At 41.8% G+C, this 21,278-nt stretch overlaps 1 protein-coding gene across 4 annotated transcripts in view; it reads left to right on the forward strand.

The window, feature by feature from the left end:
* The window catches only part of Dgki (diacylglycerol kinase iota), a 423,756-nt gene that overhangs the window by 209,725 nt on the left and 192,753 nt on the right, over positions 1-21,278 (forward strand). For 2 of the 4 annotated variants that reach the window (XM_034519548.2, XM_034519550.2), the window contains exons 7-10: positions 9,097-9,168; positions 12,462-12,578; positions 18,346-18,420; positions 18,902-19,000. In XM_034519548.2, coding sequence (XP_034375439.1) covers positions 9,097-9,168; positions 12,462-12,578; positions 18,346-18,420; positions 18,902-19,000 — 363 coding nt within the window. The remainder of the gene's footprint in view (positions 1-9,096; positions 9,169-12,461; positions 12,579-18,345; positions 18,421-18,901; positions 19,001-21,278) is intronic. The other 2 variants (XM_076913542.1, XM_076913543.1) reach the window with 1 other exon arrangement.

Below are 21,278 nucleotides of genomic sequence, written 5' to 3' on the forward strand. Positions count from 1 at the left end.
AGGCATGAGGAACAGGGTCTGACTAATTTCTGTCTCTCTCTCAATTGTCTTGGATTGGAACACATACACACACACACACACACACACACACACACACACACACACAAAGAGAGAGAGACATTTAAAGTTTATACAAAAATAAATTGTATTTACTCCCACTAGTGCAAAGGTATTTCCCTCGATGTGTTAGTTAAGGGGAGAAGACAACCAGTTATTACTTGCCCAGCCATACAGTCGGCATGATTGTCAGTTACATGACCCTGTTCAACCATTCCTGATTCTTTGATATCTGTGTTAACATTAAGTCTACCCTACAGATTAAAATGTGAACTATTTTAACCAATCTATTTCTGTCTTGGAACTCAGGCTATTTGTTTTTTAAATCATTATGAGGGTAAAATAATATTTTACTGGTAAAGATATCAATTACGGGTCAAGCAGAGGTAGAAATGAGCTTACATGGCGACACAGTCTCATAATGGTAGTCAATTACATTGATAGGAAGATGCTTTCACTTAAGGAACCTCTTGGGAATTCTGGCATGGGGATAAGCCCAGCATTTAAAGTCTTATACAGCTTGGTTTTTATTGAACAGAATGCGCACTATCTCAGGAAGTGTTTTTTTGTCGTGGGCTGGGGAGATGCTTTGTGGGTAAGAGAGCTTGCTGCACAAGCCTGGTGATACAGGGCAAGGTCTCTAGCACCCATATAAAAAGCTGAGTGTGAACTCATGTCCTACGTACTCCAACACCACAAGTGAGGCCGAGACACGATGGCATCTGGAGCTTTCTGGTAAGCCATCATAGAGGAGGAGAAGGAACCACCACAACAAAAAACAGGGTGGTCTGGTTCAGTGAGGAACCCTAACCCTAAGACAGGGAGAAATAGAGGAGGATGCAGCTTACTACATGCACACACATGTAAACATGTACATATACCACACACAAAAACACCACACAGAGACATATGTGTATATAAATACATTACATACACATACACACAGACAGACACATGCATTCATAAAAATTTCTATGTTTCTTTCTCTCCTCAAATTAGCATGACCATAAAAGATTAAACACAAGTATCATGCTAGATAGATACATCCATATATAAATTTAAGTACAAGCTGGTAGCTATTCTTGGGTCCTGGGCTAAGTTGTGTACTTGTGTAATGTCAGGCATATGAAGTGGATTCTGGCATCAAATCTTTCTCTATACAGATGGTCATACCTGTAGGAGGGGTATTAAGTTGTATTGAGAATTCTGCTTTCTGCTGTCTGAGGGTTTTTTGTTTGTTTCTTTTTAATGTTTTTTTTTTTTAAAATAAAATCTTCTATGAGATTTTTTTTTTTACTTTCTCCTACTCCAGGAGACTCAATTTATATATATATATATATTTTTTGCAAGGATCTTCAGTCTATTGAATGAAAAACATAGCAGGAATTATCAGATGATACTGTTGGCCAGTTCTGGTTAGTGTAAATTAGTTGCCAGTGATTATGGAAAGGAATAACTTCCCACGTTACCAGGGAAGGATGAGCGTCAGTCTGAAGGTGTGACTCAGTGCAGCCCGAGTGATAAGTGTGCCACAGACAGTAAGGTGAGCCAAAAATGTGCAGAGCTACGGTTAAACTAATGCCACAGTTAACACCGATAGACAAGTGTTTACAATTTTAAAAAGTGATTCTTACAATGTAACCTTAAGTCAAATCAACTATTTTGCAGCAGTCTTGGGAGTTATAAGGCTACTTACTCCTGACTTGCAGGGCGCTGTTCTTTACGATCCAGTTCAGACCAGTGCTCACATATCTATTCTTAAAGTCTTAAATATTTGCAACCATTTTTGCTCAAGACAGACATCGGTGCAAGAAATGAAGGAAGTTCAGAGAAGCACAATTTTCTATGAATAAAGAAACTTTAGGGTTTATTTTTTTGTTTTTTTTATTTTAAATTTTTTATTGGATATTTTATTTACATTTCAGATGCAATCCTCTTTCCCCATTCCCCTCCATCCAGAAACCCCCATCCCATCCCCCTCCTCCTGCTGAATAAACTTTAGTTTTATAAAAAAAATAAGTCATTGATAACAATTTTTATACTCTGCCACCCAAATAAAGAAGAGGTGTTTTGGCATACTCATTTCTAACTGTTCACAGGGCCAGACAAGAGTAGAAACACCAGTGGCAGACTGTATTGAACACTTTGTTCAGGAGGAAAATGTGTCAATAATTTGTAAATATCAGGGAAGGAGTTGTTTCTTGGTAACTTTGATAAGTAAGGATCAAAGCCTCCTCTTTGGATGAGATTATTCTAAAAGGCAGTGGATAATGGCTTAACACAACTGGCATGCTTTCCTGGTGAGAAAACTTTTGTTGTGATGTTGGTGGTGTTTGTTTGTTTTTTCCAGTTAGATGGTTGTTGTGGGTCTGCACCTCAGTCACTTGAAGGTCTAGGTCACTGACCAGATTCAGCTAGTTAGTGGAGGTTCTGTTGAAAGAACTCAAGCTAAGTCTTGCTTAAAATGGGAGAGTCTCTTTTCCCATCAGTGAGTCCCAAATCACTTGGCATTTCTACCCTACAAGATGCAGTTAAAAGAGAGGTACAGGAGCTGCACTGTGAAATTTCAGCCTTCTGTTGCTGGCATTGTGAGCTTTGTACCACACTTACTAAGTGTTTCAGAGATGCAAGTGTAGGGCGTATGAGTATATGTTTATAATACATTTCAAGATTTAGGAAATATTTGAATAAAACTATTGGAAATTCTCTATTTCTCAAAGACAAATATCAGTGGGGGCAAATCACCAATTGAGTCTTATTTTATAATTTCTTTGTGTTTGGACTTTTTATCACTTTATGAGCCTTGGGCATGTTGGTGGATACTGGAGATACTGTGTTTAAAGTTTTGGAAGCATGGTGAATATCTACTCTTTCACTGGATCAAAACAAAAAAATAGCCCTCAAGCCAAAAGATTCTTTGATCTCAAATCTCAATTAAATACAAAGTCAATAAAATAAATTCAGCCCATTTTACATAAATCCCCCTCCTCTAGTTTCAGCCGAGGTTGTAATGTGCTGTTTCCTATGTGCCATAGATGGTAGAAGACAGAGGCAACCGAATTTAAAGTCAATCAGAATAAGCCTTATTTAACTTTATCCCAAAGGCTCAATTTGATTAAAAAAAAAAAATCTCCGACGAATCGACAGAACCACTTCGTTGATATTTTTAAGTCTGGAGTCAGTTGGATTCAGACCATCTGGCCTCGTGTCCTTATTTTCCTCTGAAAAACCACAGAGTCATTTGAAATTCAACCAGCGAATCCAGTCAGTGCCATAAGAGCAGATCTGGACCGGAAGTAGTACAAGTGATTGGGACCTGGCTTTTTTTTTTTTTTTTTTTTTTTTTTATCATGTTTAGGAGACTGGCCAAAATCTCTCTGGAGTGGGTAGTCTGTGGAAACTTTGTCCACAAAGACTGTGAACCAGTTCTGTTTATGTACATGTGTTAGACAATAACTCTGAAGCCATAGTTTCTGTGACGGAGGGAATAGAATCCAAAATGAAGTACCCAAGCTGCTTACCGGGAGGCTCGTTTTCCCGGTGACCAATTGCAGTTCTGAATAACCGTGATGCTTAGTTCTGTAGAACCATTATTCTTGGTGGCCTAGTGGTGAGTATTTGGGTATGTTCTGGCTGTCAGCACCGTAGAAGAGGGTGTCTGTTTTCTTCTTGAAGCTGGAAGGCTAATGCACAATGCAGTGGATGCAACTGGACACACCCAAGTTGTATCAATGCATAGAGTAGCACCCAGTCTTACCTTAGAAAGGAGAAGGCTTTCTTGGCATGGAAGTAGAGGAGGTTCCATCTGATAGATTTTTAGCAGTAAAAGTAGTCTTTCACATGTGTACATAGACATCCCCCCCATATGTGTGTATGTAATATTATAAAAACCTCTCAATTTATTGTCATCATTAGAGGAGATTTTGAATTGTTCCCACTTTTGGGTTCAGAGAGAAGTTAGAAGTCTATGATTTGCCTGAAATCACTCAGGCAATGAGAAAACAAGAGTTGATCTCAGCTTTCCTATCTCTCTGCTTCTACCTCATGTATAACTATGTGATATGTATGACTCGAGGGACCAGTGCCTGGGTCATAACATTTAGCAGATCTCAAACGAGGTTACAGTTATTATCACCCCACACATTTCACTCTCTTGCCGTCTCACAAACAACATTGCAATATTGAGTACTTACGAGTGAAATATAGAAATCTAGCAAGTTTTCCTTGTCTGTTGGGGTCTGGTTCTCTGCCTGGGTGAGGGTCCTGTGAAGAGGCATGGTTTCAGATAACTTGGGGTAAAATGTTTAAAGCTTGGAGAGGACGATGTTCAGAGCTGAGTTAAGATGTGGCAACTCTTATTCAGTTAGTAACAGCATATGTATGTACACTGGGCCCATAATATTTAAAGAACAGTTTAAAATGTCTAAGAATGAGATAGTAACCCACTTCAGATATTACAGTTCCATTGGAGAAGGACAAACATATCCACCAGTAACTTAGGACATCTAAATAGTGTCCAACTTAGGATCCAGAGGATGTAGCCCACAGGCAATGGAGAGATCATGCAAATTGGAGTGATTTCAGGGGACTTTGAAGATTTTGCCATGGGTATGAAATGTAGATATTGCGTATAGTATGACAGCTTTCTAGCTGATTGATTGAGAATAAAGAAAGAGGGTGGTCTTAGACATGTAAATTTAAAAGAACAAGGCAGAGTATGATGTATAAATAGACCTTTCTGGCTTTATAGAAATTTGTTGATAGTAAGAGTGGTATATCAATGTCAAAATGTTGGTCTGGGGGATAAAGTGAGTGGACAGCTGAGTGGACAAAGTGCTTGCCATGCAGCTGTGAAGGTCAGAGTTTGGAACCCCAGCAGCTACATAAAAACTGGGTACATTTGACTAACTGCTTGTAATTTCAGCCCTTGAGAGGCAGAGAGAAATGATCCCTAGGCCAAGCAGGCTAGCCACACTAGCTGAATTAGCAAGTGCCAGGCTGAGTGAGAGACCCTGCCCAGAAAATAAAGTGGAGGGTGGCTGAGGAAGACACCTAATGTTAACCTCTGGCCTCTACATGTACACATGTGAACATGCGCTCACACATGCATGTGCCCAGACACATGCAAATGTACATACAGATACACATGTATAACACATGCACCAATACACAGACAGATACACACACACACACACACACACACACACAGAGGTAGAGAGAGAGAGAGAGAGAGGAAGAGGAAGAAGAAGAAGGAGAAGAGGAAGAGGAGGAAGAAGAGGAAGAGGAGGAGGAGGAGGAGGAGGAGGAGGAGGAGGAGGAGGAGGAGGAGGAGGAGGAGGAGGAGGAGGAAATATCCAAAGTTGATTGGGAGGACTGTGGGTATTTCTAAATGTCTGAATAAATGGTTTATTCTTTAAGAAAAGAGGTGTCATTGGAGCCTTTGATCAGGAAACACACACCAAAAGAACACCAGCTTACCTTGTGACAGTCAAGAATAAGCGGGGAAGGCCTGTTGATACCGAGACAAGTCATAACACGAGCACAGTGTCCCATGTGCAGTGAGCAGGGGCCATACCAGAATGCCGGATGGGCATGGGGTCCAGGGCCCGAGAAATCCATGTGCTCTACCCACCCTAGTTCCTTTATTGCATTCCCTGACACACTTGCTCCTTCGATCAGACAGGATCACATTTCTTACTGTTCCTTCAAAAGTGAGTTCAATGAAGTTTCCATGTGTCTCCAACACAAAGCCAATTTGTCCTCTTTGGAAAATGTTGAACAGTTTGATATTTCTGAAAAGCCTTGGACACATCATCTTCAAGCCCATTAGGTTTTGTTGTCCTCTCAGTAATATTCCTGTCAGGGTTCTGACACTTGACAGTGGAGCTGGGCTGGTGATTGCTGTAAGTGTATGGAGGTCAAAGCTGACCCAATATTTCAGTTCATATGTGACACAGAGGCACTATTATCCTGAGGAAAAGTGGTTGTTGTTGACAGAAGGAGGTTTAGCAAGACACAGCTGGGGAGGCTGTGCCCGGGGATCTGAAGATCACCCAAGGAGCAGTGCTTTACATGGGAGCTTGTAGGAGGCAGCTTGTCTGTGGTTTATTATAACACAAAGACACAAAACAAGGTCAGCAAAAAGAAAACACAGAGAGAAGCCATGAAGAAACCAGATAACTACTGGCTTTGCCTTGGAGTCCTGTAAAATATGCTAAGTCCCTGCAGAAGTAAGCTGAAAAATACATATAAATATTATTTACCCATCTCATAAAAACTCTTCGCCTAGGATTTTCACTGAGGCTTCTTTGCCTAAGTACCTTTCTCATAACACAGAAAAATACACTAGACTCCCAGAAGGAAATCAGGGATTCAGCATAAATAGTATTAGTCCAGAAGCCATTTAAATTGTTTTAGGAATTGAACAAATTCTCCCAAAGGGTAAGATACCAGATTCTATCCCCGAGTCAGTTTTGTGAGCACCTTTCCTAAGGACAGGAGACTCTCTAAGAATGGTTAACTCTTCCTTCAACAACGAGTGAAAATATCTTCATGATTGCCAATTGTCATGGAGAAGTAATTACAAAGCCAAAGGAATCTTACAAATCCAAATTAAGAAGTCATGCAATTTCTCCCTCTCTCCCTTCTATTGCCTCTGTGGGAGGGGCTTTAACTGGTGAGGAGAATGGGGGTCAGTAAGGAGAGGGAGGAAGGAAGGAATAATAACACTAGGATGCTTGAGAAAGCTATAAGCAATCATATTATTTTATATTTATCTAAATTTGCATATAACACATGTGAGTCTGTGTATGCACACATGCTCCTCTTCTCTCTCTCTCTCTCTCTCTCTCTCTCTCTCTCTCTCTCTCTCTCTCACACACACACACACACACACACACACACACACACACACACTGTTTGAATGAAATACTCCACTTAAAGTGATAATGCTTTCCCCACGAGCCATAGAGAATCTAACAAAATCCCCAGTGCCAGGCATGAGAAACCTCCTTCAGAGTTGTTGGCAATGACAGTGTACAGACTGTCTATAGGCTACTTCTGTTACCCTTGGTTTACTCCCAGAAGGTGAAGTAAGACCACATTCCTGAAGACACTGAGTGCTTTGGACAGAAGACACAGAGTCACTGAGCTGGCTCTGAGCCAAAGCCTCCTTCCTGAAGATCAGCTTCTGTAGTACCGTAAGGTGCAGCTCAAGCTGCCTAAGAGGAAGCTGTGACACCTGTGAACCATGTCTATGGTCAACCCAGAAACAATAGTGGCTCTTATACCTTAGTGGTAACCAACATCTGTCTAAATTAGACCTAAGGCTAACTGAAGAGGAGGGAATCCTGACTGGCACTGTTTTTTTTTTATCTGGGATGAGTGAGGTCAGAGATCTCATAGGAGACCTTAATACTGCCACTTTCCCTAACCAGGATAATTCTTGACTGCATTCTAGGTACTTATTCTTACAGACACAGTTAAGTGTAGCTCTCTTTTCTGTCCAAGATACTTCTTTTCACATAGACCAGGACCACTACAGAAAGCCACATCTCGTCAGAAAGCAGAGAACAATTCCTTGTGAGGTGCCCAGCCCCAAATGACACACCTAAAATACATCCCCTACACGTAAGGCTCAGGGAACATCTTGGAACAGGGAACAGAGTGATTGTTAAGAGCCAGAAGATCAGGAAGTCTACAGCAAGATTGAGTCTTTTAGATTTGGCAGGGAAACCACACCGGAGGAATGAAATGGGTGAATCTGAGAGTCGACTCTTTGAGCATGACTGTGTACTTCCTATGCAGAATTACCTTTCTTTGTGGAAGAGTCAGTTTGCTGGTTCATCTAAGGCAGTGGTTCTCAACTTGTGGGTCAGGACCCCTTGGGGGTAGCATATCAGATATCCTGCAAATAAGATTACATTATGATTCATAATTACATTTATGATGTAGCAATGAAAATAAATTTATACTTGGGGGTCACCACAAGATGCACAACATGTATTAAAGAGTTGCAGCATTAGGAAGGTTGAGAACCACTGATCTGTGGAGACTTTTGGGCAACTTTTGTCTTTGTTACTGCATCCTGGTTAAGAATAAACTGAAAAGCTGCTTGTTTTGAGAACAGCATCCTAGCCGAGTGGTGGTGGCGCACGCCTTTAATCCCAGCACTTGGGAGGCAGAGGCAGGCGGATTTCTGACTTCGAGGCCAGCCTGGTCTACAGAGTGAGTTCTAGGATAGCCAGGACTACACAGAGAAACCCTGTCTCAAAAGACAAACAAAAAAAAACCAGAGAGATTGAGCAAGTGAGAGAGAGAGAGAGAGAGAGAGAGAGAGAGAGAGAGAGAGAGAGAGAGAAACAGAGAGACAGAGAAACAGAGAGACAGAGAGAGAAACAGAGAGACAGAGAGACAGAGACAGAGAGACAGAGACAGAGACAGAGACAGAGACAGAGACAGAGAGAGAACAGACATCCTAAGGGGAGGGTGAGAGTCTTTGAATTTATTAGTCTAAGCTTGGACTTTACCCAGACCCAGACATCTAGGCATTGCCTTTGGCGTTTAATTACTCTTTTGGGGGGTTCTCAGATACTAAAGTTGAGCAGAGCCTCTGTAGAATATGACTAAGTGAAGCAATGGTTTTTCATTGTGTATATATCTGTATCTATTCTACTATCTATAGTTTATAATATATGTGTATACATTTATTTTATGTGTATGCACACATATATGTACATGTTCATATATAATGTATAAGACTTTTTTAAAGGAAAATCTCTTATGCTAGTGCTTAGAGAAGCTTATGGTGTTGGAGACACCACTGTCTCCTTTGTTTCATGCTCCAGATGGCTCTGAAATAGAAAAATCATTGCATGGCAGAAGGTGGAGAGGGTAGTGTGGTGTGGCACGTGCAGTAACACTTACTATAGCAATGGATGACAACCCTGGCCTCTCTCAGGTCTGTAAACCTCAGGAGGGCAACTGTGGGCTATATTGAAAGAGGTTTTAAACACTCTGTCTCTTGTCCTACTGTCTCAGGGCTTCCAGCAAAAGTTCTCCTTCCACAGTAAAGAGATCGTGGCCATCAGCTGTTCTTGGTGCAAGCAGGCGGTAAGTGCCAGAAAAAATCAAGCCACATGGGCTCACGTGTGACCACAACTGGGCTTTCTGATGCTTGGGTTCCTGCCTACATGTGGAATATCTCCCTGGCTGGACATTCAGGTTTTCTCAGATAGCATCCTCAGAAGAAGAAGGAGAGTAAAATTGTAGAACAAAAGAAAATATAAGTAGGGGAAAATGGAAATTTTTTTTACTTCTTTTGTACAGCTTGGAGTCCAGGATAAAAGACTAGGAACCCTCCCTGACTCTTGCCCTGGGACTGGAATCTAGTGTTCCTTTTCTCTAGGACACCCACTGTCTGCCCTGTCCACTGGCCTGCTGAGGATTCATACCAGAGTACAACATAGGGAGTCTCCAGTGAGCTCTGCATCTGCGTTCCCCTGGTCTTGATGTTGGTGGCTATGTTATGGGGCTGTGAAGAACGACTGCCTCTTGTGTTGTTCTTTAGGTTTAGGTTTTTTTGTTTTGTTTTTGTGTCCACTATCCATGTGTCCACTAAAAGACAGCCCTTCCATATACTGACCATGTGTGTTCCTCAAGATCCCACACTAATGTCCCATTTACTCCTTTATCTCCTGTCCTATCTACTCTTAAAAGCATCTACTTGACCCCTTTCTCCGGAACAGATGCTAAGTTTCATTATTTGCTTGCCTCTGTGCCTGCTTTTCATTTCACTTCAGCCCAGTTGGCAAACTAAAGCATCCGGGGCCAAATGTGGCTGCCACCTATTTCTGTACACAACAATCACAACATGGGCCACACCCTATCATTTATGAAATATCTGTAACTGGTGATACCTCAGAGATGACTTCAGGATTGGTAACATACCCAGGCCTTTACAGAAAGTTTGTTAACCCCTCCTCTAGGCTTACAGTCTATCCATTCCTTGTTTTTAAAATAGAGTCTTAATGGTGTGGACTATGCTGTCGTTTTGTGACCCTCCTGCCTCAGCCACTGAATGCTGGGATTGTATGCTTGTGCTAGCATATCGGCTTCCCATCTACTTTTTGGAGTGTCTGCGTAGATAGAAATGCATCACCTTTATTGCAAAGGAGCCCTGAAAAGCAGGATTGTGCTGTGTTAGCTAGGATAACGCTTCACAGGCCTACAGATAGCAGATGCAGCTCCTCAAACTAGCAGTAGGGCTGGAACAGGTATAGTTTGAATGAACTGCTGTTGATGTTTTTGTGGGTCAGACTCTTTGCACTCTATCGAGTCTATGAGATCCAACCCAACAGTTTCCTCAGGGCCTTCATTTGTCAAGAGCCTCCGGTTATTAGGCAAAGACTCACTGGTCTGGACAGTTCAGTGTTTGCTGTGCCACCATCTTGCCCCGGTTTGTTTTTCTTGGCATTTCCATTTTTTTCCCAGTTGTCACGTATGTAATCTCTGTGCTTCTGTTTAAAAACATATTCACGAGTACAAGGCTATCCTACTTGCAGTGAAACTCCATGTCCTAGGGGCAGTATCTCCCTCTGGGATTGGGTGTCAACAATCTCTAATGCTGCCCATGCTGCTGTTTTCCTGGACTGGTCAGAGGCTGCTGCTGGGGCAGCATCTCATCTGCTCTGATAGGCTGCTGCCCCTGTGACCCTGAGGTGATGTATCTTGTTCAGGGTCTGATAATTCGGAGCACTTTAAGGTGAACACCTCTATCCTCTTCATTATCTGTCAGCTAACTGAGTCACTACAGAGAGTGACTTTTTACTTAACCATTGTGATAGAGCTTTGGCCAATTTCACATAATTTTAATATCCCAGAAAGTGTGGAAATTGATTTTGCAAGGTCACATATGCAAAATATTGCACACAAATTATGGTATTGACATATTTTAGTAGTACAGGTAACTTCTTCCAGGAAATTTGACGTCAAATAAATAAAGAAACAAATAACTGACCATCTTAAGATGCAGGAGTGTTTGGGGTTAAGGAGCTGGATTCTGTGTGTATATGTCTTGGCTCCAACATTTAAAAATACACAGTCCTAAGAGTACCTCTTAGTCTCTAGCTTGTAGATCACTCAAATATAACTTGAAAGAGTTGCTTAGGCAATGTTCGAAGCCCTTGTACTATAGAAATGAAATGGCTATGCATTGAGATTTTAATTGCTTAAAGAAAGTAATCAAATTTGAAAGGAGGTGTTCAAATGATATTTTTGTGGTGTGGCATCCTCTGGTTTAATTTGTTTGCAGATTCCAAATAATGGGTGGTATGATGAATTATTAATTATTTTATCAGTATTTTTTCTTAATTGACACAAATTAGCTACTGCATCACACGAGAGCTTCACAGTATGCAGAAATGAAAACAAAATTCTTGTGATGGCACAGAATCAAATTAGACTGGCTGTGTGTGCCAGTTTTCCTCAGACAGTCTTAACTGATGGCTGTCTCCCAACATTGTCACCAGTGGTTCCTGTTCACTCTTAAATAGCTCCAGTTGAAACGGTGAACTGTGCATTGGTTACAATAAGTATAATTCAAGTTGAAACTAATTTAAATTAAAAAGTCACCACGATTAGACTCAAGTCCTTTAATTATTGCACGTGCTGATTTTATGTCCATTAGAAATGAAATGTCCCCACAGGACTACCACCCCAGTGTCAAAAGAGGTGATCGCAAATGTGACTACACTGAGGTCACATGCCAGCCTCCCAGCCTAACACTGAGTTAAGCCCTTCACCCTGGGGTACTGCGGTGACTGTTATTAGCTTATATTTCCTTCCTTCCTGGAATGGACGAGCTCCTTGGGCCTGTGGAGAGTCACGGGGCCACTGTATTTTTAAGGGCTTTAGATAAGCCCGGTAGAAGGGATCTCTTTGTGCTTTGTTGCCACCGAGATGAACAGCTATCCAGAAGAGACCTCTTGCTTCCTTCCTGGCTCTCTAAACTGGAAAGGTTGCTTGGGAGGATTTACAACTGTGGTAGACGCAAACAGGCAGGACATGGACATTGTCTTCCCAGCTGTCTTCCTTTCTCTACACTCTCTATCAGACACAGTTGTGTGTCGTTAGATTGAGCTCACGGGTACTCAGCCTCTTTATGTAAATAGTCCCTTAGACAGTTGGAATGCTGTTAACCACTGTTATGTCTACACTGGATTGAGTTACTCTGGCCTCTACGTTCCCAGGCTGGTTGAATGCTGATGACATGTATGTGTTCTTTATGTGTGCATGTATGATTTTTTGTGCATGCGTGCGTGCGTGCGTGCGTGTGTGTACTTACTCTTTCTTGCTGTGAATTACTTCTTATTCAGAATTGCTTATTAGCCTGTTTTTCTCTTCAGTTTCACAATAAAGTGACCTGCTTCATGCTGCATCATATTGAGGAACCCTGCTCCCTGGGGGCTCACGCTGCTGTTATTGTCCCACCTACCTGGATCATTAAGGTGAAGAAACCTCAGGTAACTGCCGGATCCTGGTGCTGCTGGCCTGGTGCAGAGAAAAATTAACTGCTGTGGTTTGCTTTTCTCCCTCAGTAGTCATGGTCTGGTGCTTAGCTATCAGGCTCATCTCATTGGCCCATCACCTGACTTCACTAGACTCTCTCATGGAACCAGATTCCCATCCTCATGAAAGCCCACTGTCCTCACCCATGTGCAATGATACTCTGTGAAGGCAGGTCTCCGGAGTTTTAGTGAATACCAGGGAGCGTTTATTGGATGCTCACACGTTCTGTTTGACGCCTGAGAGGAGTTGACAGAGAGCAAGGTTTGCAAGCCTCACAGTTTAGTTAAGATTTCTGCCAATCTAAAGGGCAGGCTGTGAGTCATGACCTCCATTACATACAAGCCTGCTTAGAGAGCCACAGCCTTTTCTTAATACAAATTGAATCTGCTATCTTAGTACCTAATCTCATTCCGTGCGGTTACTAGTTTTCCTGATTAAGCCAGTCTCTTTTTGTTAGTCTGGGGGGAAACTTCCTGAGGATGTAGGGATTATCTTTCTGTTTAAAAGGTGGGTGGGGTTTAGAACTGTCAAAAGAGTAGCAAGCAACACAATAGCACAGTGTGTACAAAATTATATTCTTGGGCCTGTGAGCCAAGTTAGAGCATGCTAGGTCAATGCTCAAAGCATGTAGGAGTAAACATCTAAGAGAACAGGAAGAGAACTCTTTATTAAGGGCATATATATGGCTGAATTTCTATTCCAGAGTCCACAGCAATGTTTGAGATATGTTGGTGTTTCCCTAGGAAGGATAATCTTTGTGGCCCTAGAGCTCATCTTAGTCATCCTTAGAATTAGGCTGAATATAATGGTGTCCTGGATCATGGCTAATTAAATGTTTACTTAATTAAGAATATCTTCTTGACCTCGTATTTTGAAGTAATGTGATAGAAGAACATTAGAATATGAAATATATATATGTATATACATATATATTTATATAAGTACACACACACATATATGTAGAGAGAGATGAGGTAGATAGACAGACAGATGACAGACAGTAGAGATTCCCATTTGGGCCGCCATTCTACTCTGCCATACCCCGCCTTTCTTCTTTTAAGCTTCTTCTCAATGTCTCTACAGGATTTTCTGACATTGTTTCTGCCTCCATGTTGTTAACCTGCTCTGTATTCCACAATTTATAATTCTCTCATCATGGTCTGATCACGAACTCAAGCACTATGAGCAACCCCTGAATTTATGGCTATGGAATTCAGTAGTGGTGGCCACACAGGTTTTCTTCCCATCCTTAGTAATGGAACTGGGCTAATAGCGCTCTCCCTCCTTGACAGGGTTATCTTCTTTGATTGTTATCCTACGTACTTTGGCCGGGCTTTCCTTCGAAATCACTGGTTTTACTCTATCATTTCTTTCCTGTAAAGAAGCCCACTGCTTCAGAATAAATTCTGCATGTGTTAAGAATCTGTCAACAAGCCTGAGCAGTGACCAGCCCCTCATGCAAGTCTGCCTTCCTCTCCTAGAATCTACAAATAATGTTTTAGATAGATTTATGTCTCCCCTAGGGAACATACACTCAAGGGACTGAGTTGGGACACTGTAGTCTCTTCAAAGGAGGATTGTATTTAGGCTTTTAAAGCTTAGTGAATAATGAGTAGTATACATGTATTATACTCGTACAAAGGGAACTTCAAATACAAGTGTCTTCTTTCATTAATTTAAAATTTTAGACACCTCTCCTGGCTTTTCCATTATATATCCACATTTTTACTACTGGTTCACGTGCACAGAGATGCACCATTAGGACAGATATGGAACTGTAGTGTGTACAGGGTTCAGGGTTGTTAATGTGTGGTGCTGTGGTGCAGATAATTCTTTAGAACTTGCTTAATTTGTTTAATAACAAGAATCCTAGTTAGATGCCTCCAGCACTACATGTAATTCTAAAATAGGTCACTTAATGCTATTTCCACTTAGTAGATATTTCACAGTTGACCCATGCCCTACTGATAGGTATTACACTGTTTATAATGTCCTGTTTACAGACAGTGCAGTGTCCACATTTTCTACTCATGGATGAGATTTTTTTTCTTAATTGTCTTGTTATGACTGGATGATCTTTTATTGCCGGAGACCTGTGAGACAGAATGACAGATTCTATTCACTGACTAACACAGTCCCACAGAATTGCTTAAACCATTTCTTTGTGAGCTCTGAAGAACTGTAAGCATGTATGACTTGATGTTACGCGGAGCTCTTGAGACCTGCTCCTTAACGTCAGAGGCAAGTTTTCTTTGTTCTTTCCTGTCATCAGAACCACCTTGATTCCAGTGGGACACCTGGAGCAGGAGGTGAGCGTCCCTTAAATACACAAAACTCTGGCTTCTTCCTTCTGTGATCTGTCAAAATGTTGTCTGGTGTTTATGGGAGAGACTTCCACGGTTATAATGAAGTGATATATCATTTCAAGGTCTTTTAATATAACCAGTTATTTATGATCCCATAACCTGGAAAAAAATCCCTCAAGGGGAATATGAGCTGAAGTTTCATTTACAGTTAAATGGTTCATCCATAAGGACTTCCGAACTGTCCAGGAGGGAGTCATAATTCTGATAACTGGTTGGTAGGATTAGCTCTGTGGCAAGGTAAGATTGCCCTGACACCTGGTCCAAGAAGACAAAGGGCCTTTATCTTTTCTGGCATCTTTCATAGAACAGCTAGAGGCCAACTGTTGTTGAGCTGAGAAGACCACAAAACCAAGGCTGAGTGGTGTTGATCTTGTAAGGGGATCATTGAGGCCACGGGGTTAGCTGCCCTTGTAAATCAAAGCCAGGCAGGCTTTGATTTAGAATGTCAGAGAAGGGTGAAAGGTTTCTTGACTCTCTGATCACCAGTGCTTTACAATCCCCTTTTGACATTGCCTCTGTATTCTTGCAAAGCAGGCTATTTTGTTGAATTCCCCAGTACTATCCCAGGAAGGGCAGGCTCTGCTGTTATCGAAGGTAGGTTTCTTAGCTCATCTTGGCTATGGTATATCCCAAATCTGCCTTCCTAGTTATCTCTTCCACACAAGGTGCTGCTACCTTGTAAGTGAGGAGATGCTGGACATTGGTACTCAAACAGATGGGAGCTGTGGGAATAGTGAGGTGTGCTGAGAAATGCCAGATACTTGCTCTTGCTGTTTGACCATTCTTGATAATATAAAACATCCAGGGATCTCACATAGACACGCCCAGGTACTGAAAGTCAATGACTACACTTGTTTTGTGAAGAAAGCCTCGGGTGCACTGGTCTTGGTGAGGCTTGCTACATCTCTGTTGAAAGACCGTTTTGTATATCTGCTTCTTCCTAGAGTTGATTTCCTTGCCTGTCCTGCTTTTCCATTTCTCCCTCATTTCTAATTTCATGTTTTCCAAATGTGCTTGAGCATCAAATTACCCAGAATGCTATAAATTTTATGATAAGTTTAGGAAAGTTGTGGAGGATCTTCACCTGGTGCAGAACTGTGTCTTGGAATTTATTTGTTGAGCTCTGTCAAGAACCCAGGCCCCTAGTGTATTCCTGCAAGCACAAGCAACTGGTATTTGCATTTATTTGGTCTAGACAGGAAATGAACTCACACACCATAGCAGTGAGGAGACAAGCGGTCACATCCTGAGCATGGCTGTAGTATGGTTGTGTGCTTAGGACTTGTGCTAGGTAGTGAGGCAAACAGATGTTAGCAGATGCAAGCATGGGATGGCTGCAAAACTAATTGCTTCACGTACTTTTTCTTGTTCAGACTTAACAACTGTCCTGTGAGGTGGGCATTATCACTCCGTGTTAAAACCAAGTACCTGTTATTTTAAACATCTGCCTGACCCAACAAAGTGCATCCATCTCATCGTAGGGAGCTGCTGCTGGATTTGTAGCGAGCCCAGTCAGAGTCATGGTCCTCCTTTACTCACGGTGATCTACTTTACCGGGGTCTCTTTAGTACCATTTTCCACACGTACAAACCCACATTTTCATCATGAGATACATGATACTATCGTGATTGTATCACTCATGAAGCTTTTAAGAAAAATCTTTGCTTTGGCTTCACTTTAGACAGATTGAGTCTTTTCCAGGGTCTAGGTCTGAGTGAGGCTGCTCTGTGATGCCGGTTGAGTAGTTTGGAGGATCATTTGATGAAGTCTGACAGAAACTTCTTCTGCAGCTGCAATGGCTCCAGACTCCAGATCATCCCTTTCTCATAAACAAGTTTACCAAAATATGGCATCAACTTTTATAATGAAAAAGAGACAAGAACATTGCAAAACATCTCATTAGCCTAGTAATTTCAAAGGCAGGAGAACTGTTTGCAAGGGAAGTGTAATCAATAATGAATGTCAAGAAAAACTCCAGAGTCAGGAGCACCCAGTTTCCCGAATCTCTTTTCTGGAGAGTCTGTGAAGTCCTTTGATGGAAGAAGAAAACTTGGGGATGCATGGTGGTTCTTCAAAAAATTTCCCCAGCCTTGGTGAACACAGGCTACATATCAGTTTGCTTCTTTCTTTCTTTCTTTCTTTCTTTCTTTCTTTCTTTCTTTCTTTCTTTCTTTCTTCTTTAAGTAAAATAAAAAAAAGTTGGCTTGTTTGGATTGATTTTGATGCGTTTATTTGTGTATTATAGACTAATGTTTAGTTTTGAATGCTCTAAGGAAAAAATTACGTGCAGATTAGCTATTTAAGTTTCTTCAAGCTAGTTTGAAAACTATTAACTGATCAAATAATGTAAGTGTGTGTATTTTAATGTCTAAGCTAAGAATTCTGCATTTCAGGCTCTCAACACTTGGTCAAACATCTATTCTATGGTCAGTACTATCCTACTGTTGTGAAGATGTAGTCTAATTAATTATTAAGTCCACTAGTTAAATCTGATTGATGTTCAGTCTTCAGCCAGTAAGTGTGACTATCTGTAAGACTTCCTCCTCTGAGTATTTGTAGCAAATGACAAGAGAAAACGATTAGACAAAGTAATCATGGAGTGTGGTTCATAAACTCTCTAAAGTAAAATTAAGAGTCACTATGTGTCAACAACTTTGAGTTACTTCCATAAAAATGTTTAAGGCTACTTAGTGGAGAGAAGACATTTAAATTAATGGGTCTTCTGACACAGAGAAAAACAATGCTCACTGCTCCACTGTTGTAAGTAACCACAATAGGGCATCTTTCCAGCATTTAAAATATTATGCTTCAGTGTTGATAAGACTGTTGGCTTGTGAAGTTCTACTGGAGTTAAGCATTGTTTTATAGCTACTACTAAAGCAGATCATAAAAAGTAAACAAAGAAGGGAAATGAAGAAAAAAAAGAAAAAGATAAAAAAATGGCCTCCTTTTTTACATTTCCACATAGGTGATCTCCATACCAGGAGATGAACTTGAACTTGGTTGGGCGGGAGACGGACCTGGTTGGGCGGGAGACTGGAGCCCCTCAGAGAATTTGGGATTCTTCCATTTTTACTGGGAGGGTTGGCAGGTATACCATGTGTTGTTATGTGAGTCCATAAGAGCCCCTGTGGCTCTAACTCCCTGCCACTTCGTGGCGGGGAGTCAGTTGCTCACTCTGGAGCACTCGACTGGTCTCTGTCTGTGGCTTACCCATGAGCAGTGGCTTGGAAGTGTCAAAGCATGAGAAGCATGCAGTCAACAGCATGTGCTGCTGTCCTCTTCTACATGGTTCTGCATGGAGACGCCAGGGCTGCCTGCCTCTGAGTTCAGCTGCTCCCTCCTTTCCCCACAGAACTCCCTGAAGGCTTCCAATAGAAAGAAGAAAAGAACAAGTTTTAAAAGGAAAGCCAGTAAAAGAGGAACTGAGGTAAGTCTTTCAGAGAGATGTGTGAGACATAGAGCTTTCTCTATAGAGGCTACTTGGCCCAAGGATCTGGCCCACACTTAATTTTGTGATGTGCCTTCTGTAGGCTTTTTCCCTTTAGCTGTTCTATGCATGTTGGAATCCTTAATGTTCCACATCCAACAAGCCATCCATCCATCAATTAGTCAAATCTGACCTGCCGTACCAGAGGCAGAGCATCTAAAATGATGCTGATGATAGAGATGACAATAAGAACAGACATGTATAGAACTGAGTGAAATCCAAAGCATAGCTCAGTTTTCTGGACTAGCTTATGGTGGGAGGTGCTTTGTTCCAGGCGATGCATACACTCTGCTATGAAGATTCAGCCTTATGAAGTAAGACTCATGATCTTAGGGGTGCACGGTGTTCTCTCTTCCCGTTGCTTTGTGATTACATCCAGTGGATGGGTATTTATCCTAATGGTGCTGCCTGCCTCCTTCAGCAGGAAAACAAAGGCCGTCCTTTTGTGATCAAGCCCATCTCTTCTCCTCTCATGAAGCCTTTGCTTGTCTTTGTGAACCCAAAGAGTGGGGGAAACCAGGTGAGTCAGTTTTCATGTGTTTCACTTTGAATATTCGATATGTCAAAGATGCAACCCCCCAGTACTGAGTAACATAGCATCCTAGGAGCCCAGGCATCTGAGCTTGGCCAGGACCAGGACCAGACTCAAAGCCTTGAGCCTGTGGTCTGTCACTCCCCTGCCATGCACAGCTAGACCAGAGGTACTCAGAAGACCTCAGAACTAGTGTTTCCTTTACAGATGTTCTAGAAGGATCACTTCAGAGTTCCTCTTAGTCAATAGATTTTACTGAAAAAGCAAAGGAAGATTTGTGTTCAATATGGCCACGCTGAGGAGGAGGAAGAGAACAACAGTGACCCCTCTGTCCCTCTCCCCTTAGTTTTCATAATTAAGGATACCTTTACGATGTGTCTTTATTTCTTTCTGTTATAATTTAACCTGACTCCTTTGTCCCTGTGGGACAGGGACAACCAGAGCTCATTGGTCACAGCCATTGTAAACAAGTTTCTCAAGGCCAGAGAAAATAATCAGTTTCTAAAGACTCCATTACTTCCTCCTCTCTCTGCCCAGCTCTTCAGTATAGCTCACTATTAACCCCAGTTAAGAATACAAGTATGTCCTCACAGAAGATAATGGCATTCCCGCGGCAACCTTGCTCTGTAAGGACAAGGTTGGTTTTTTCTGTAATACAGTCCTTTATCTTTGTATTCATTTCTCCCTGGGGCTTTTTATTTAAGGCTTTTCTGTGGGCTTTGATTTTTCTATTATTTTCTTGGGCATTTGGATGCAAAAATATCTTTTTTTCTGACCATTAAGTGTGTATACTTTACACTGTGAGAAAAGACTCTTTGAAGTTTCACCACCAACAAGTAGAGATCTGAGCTTCTTTAATGGCCTATGTGAGGATGTCATGTTATTAGGGGTTTGACTGAGTCTTCCAAATGATGTCATCATCGCTAAAATAATGGCCATTTCCCAGGATGAACTGGTTACAGTGAAACTTGTCGTATGGGAACCTGTGATTTCGACGAATCCTCGGGTCTCCTCATTCTTCAAGATTCCTGATCACTTGAAATGTTAAAATAAATCTCAGTACTATGGAGAACAGGGAAAACAGATGTTAGAATAAAGAAACCATGTATTTTCTCCACCCTTCAGTTTCTTGTCTGTGAGTGGTAATGTCCTTCCAAGTCTAATGGTGTGCTTCTACTGTAATACCAGAAAAGGACCTAGTGAGGGGTTTCTTAGGGTTGATGTTCATTTTTCCCTGACACACCCATCAGGGGCTGGCCTCCTTGTAGCCTAATGAGGCTGGTGCAGTTGAGAATCCAGAAACAGCAATATATTCAATTAATTTCATGTGTTTGGTAGTCTGAGCACCACAGGCTAGTTAGCATCAACTAAATTGTATCAGGGTACTCCCTACATAATGCATAATGCATTTTTTTTAGTAGCCCAAGCTGGCTTTGAGCTTCCCGGAGAGTTAAGAATGACTTGAACATCCTGCCCTCTCCCTCTCCCTTCTAAGGATTACAGCATGTGCCACCATGCCTGGTTAATGCAATGCTGGGTGCAGAACCCAAGATTTCACATGTGCTTGGCAAGTCCTCCATTACCTGAACTACACCCCAGCCCTGAAGTGAGTTTATTAATCATGCTACCCCCCGCACCCCACGTAGGCTTTTTGGTTTTCCTTGCCTTTGTGAGGCTACCACAAAGCCACAAGCCAGTTATGATACAGCCCTGTTCCTGTTCCAGTCTCTGAATTAATAATGATGAAAGACTTCAGACATTATCTAATGCTACTTCCCAGTTCACTAAGTACTAACAGATCAAGGACGCCTAAGTGACTTTGGAGATCTCTGTTGTTAAGGACAGGAAAGGAGCCAATAGCTGGGTGGAAATCAGGTGACATTTGTCCTGTGTTCCAAACTGGGCACATCAGAGTGCAAGAACTGTGTAGTTCCACAGAGAAAGAGTGACTTTGGACTGATCGGGAGATTGTGGAAGGACTGAACCGGAAGAGGGGTTCTGTGTAGTTACTCAGAGAGGGAATCTGAGAGGAAAGTCCCCTCTCTTCTCTAACGCTGGAAATTTCTGGGCACCCTTCAAGGCTCACCGGTGCCTCTTTACACCACTTTCAGAATCAGTCACCCTCTCACTGTGTTCTAAGGCCCTGGGATGCAGCAGTCCCTCAGCAATGATAGCGGTCGTGTTCTCTGGGTCTGTGTTCTCTCTGAGTGTAGGTGTAAGAGTACTAGGGGGATTTTTAGGGCATGGAGCACAGTAAACCAACAGT

The sequence above is a fragment of the Arvicanthis niloticus genome, chromosome 15, assembly GCF_011762505.2.
Source record: "Arvicanthis niloticus isolate mArvNil1 chromosome 15, mArvNil1.pat.X, whole genome shotgun sequence".
Classification (NCBI taxonomy): Eukaryota; Metazoa; Chordata; class Mammalia; order Rodentia; family Muridae; genus Arvicanthis; species Arvicanthis niloticus.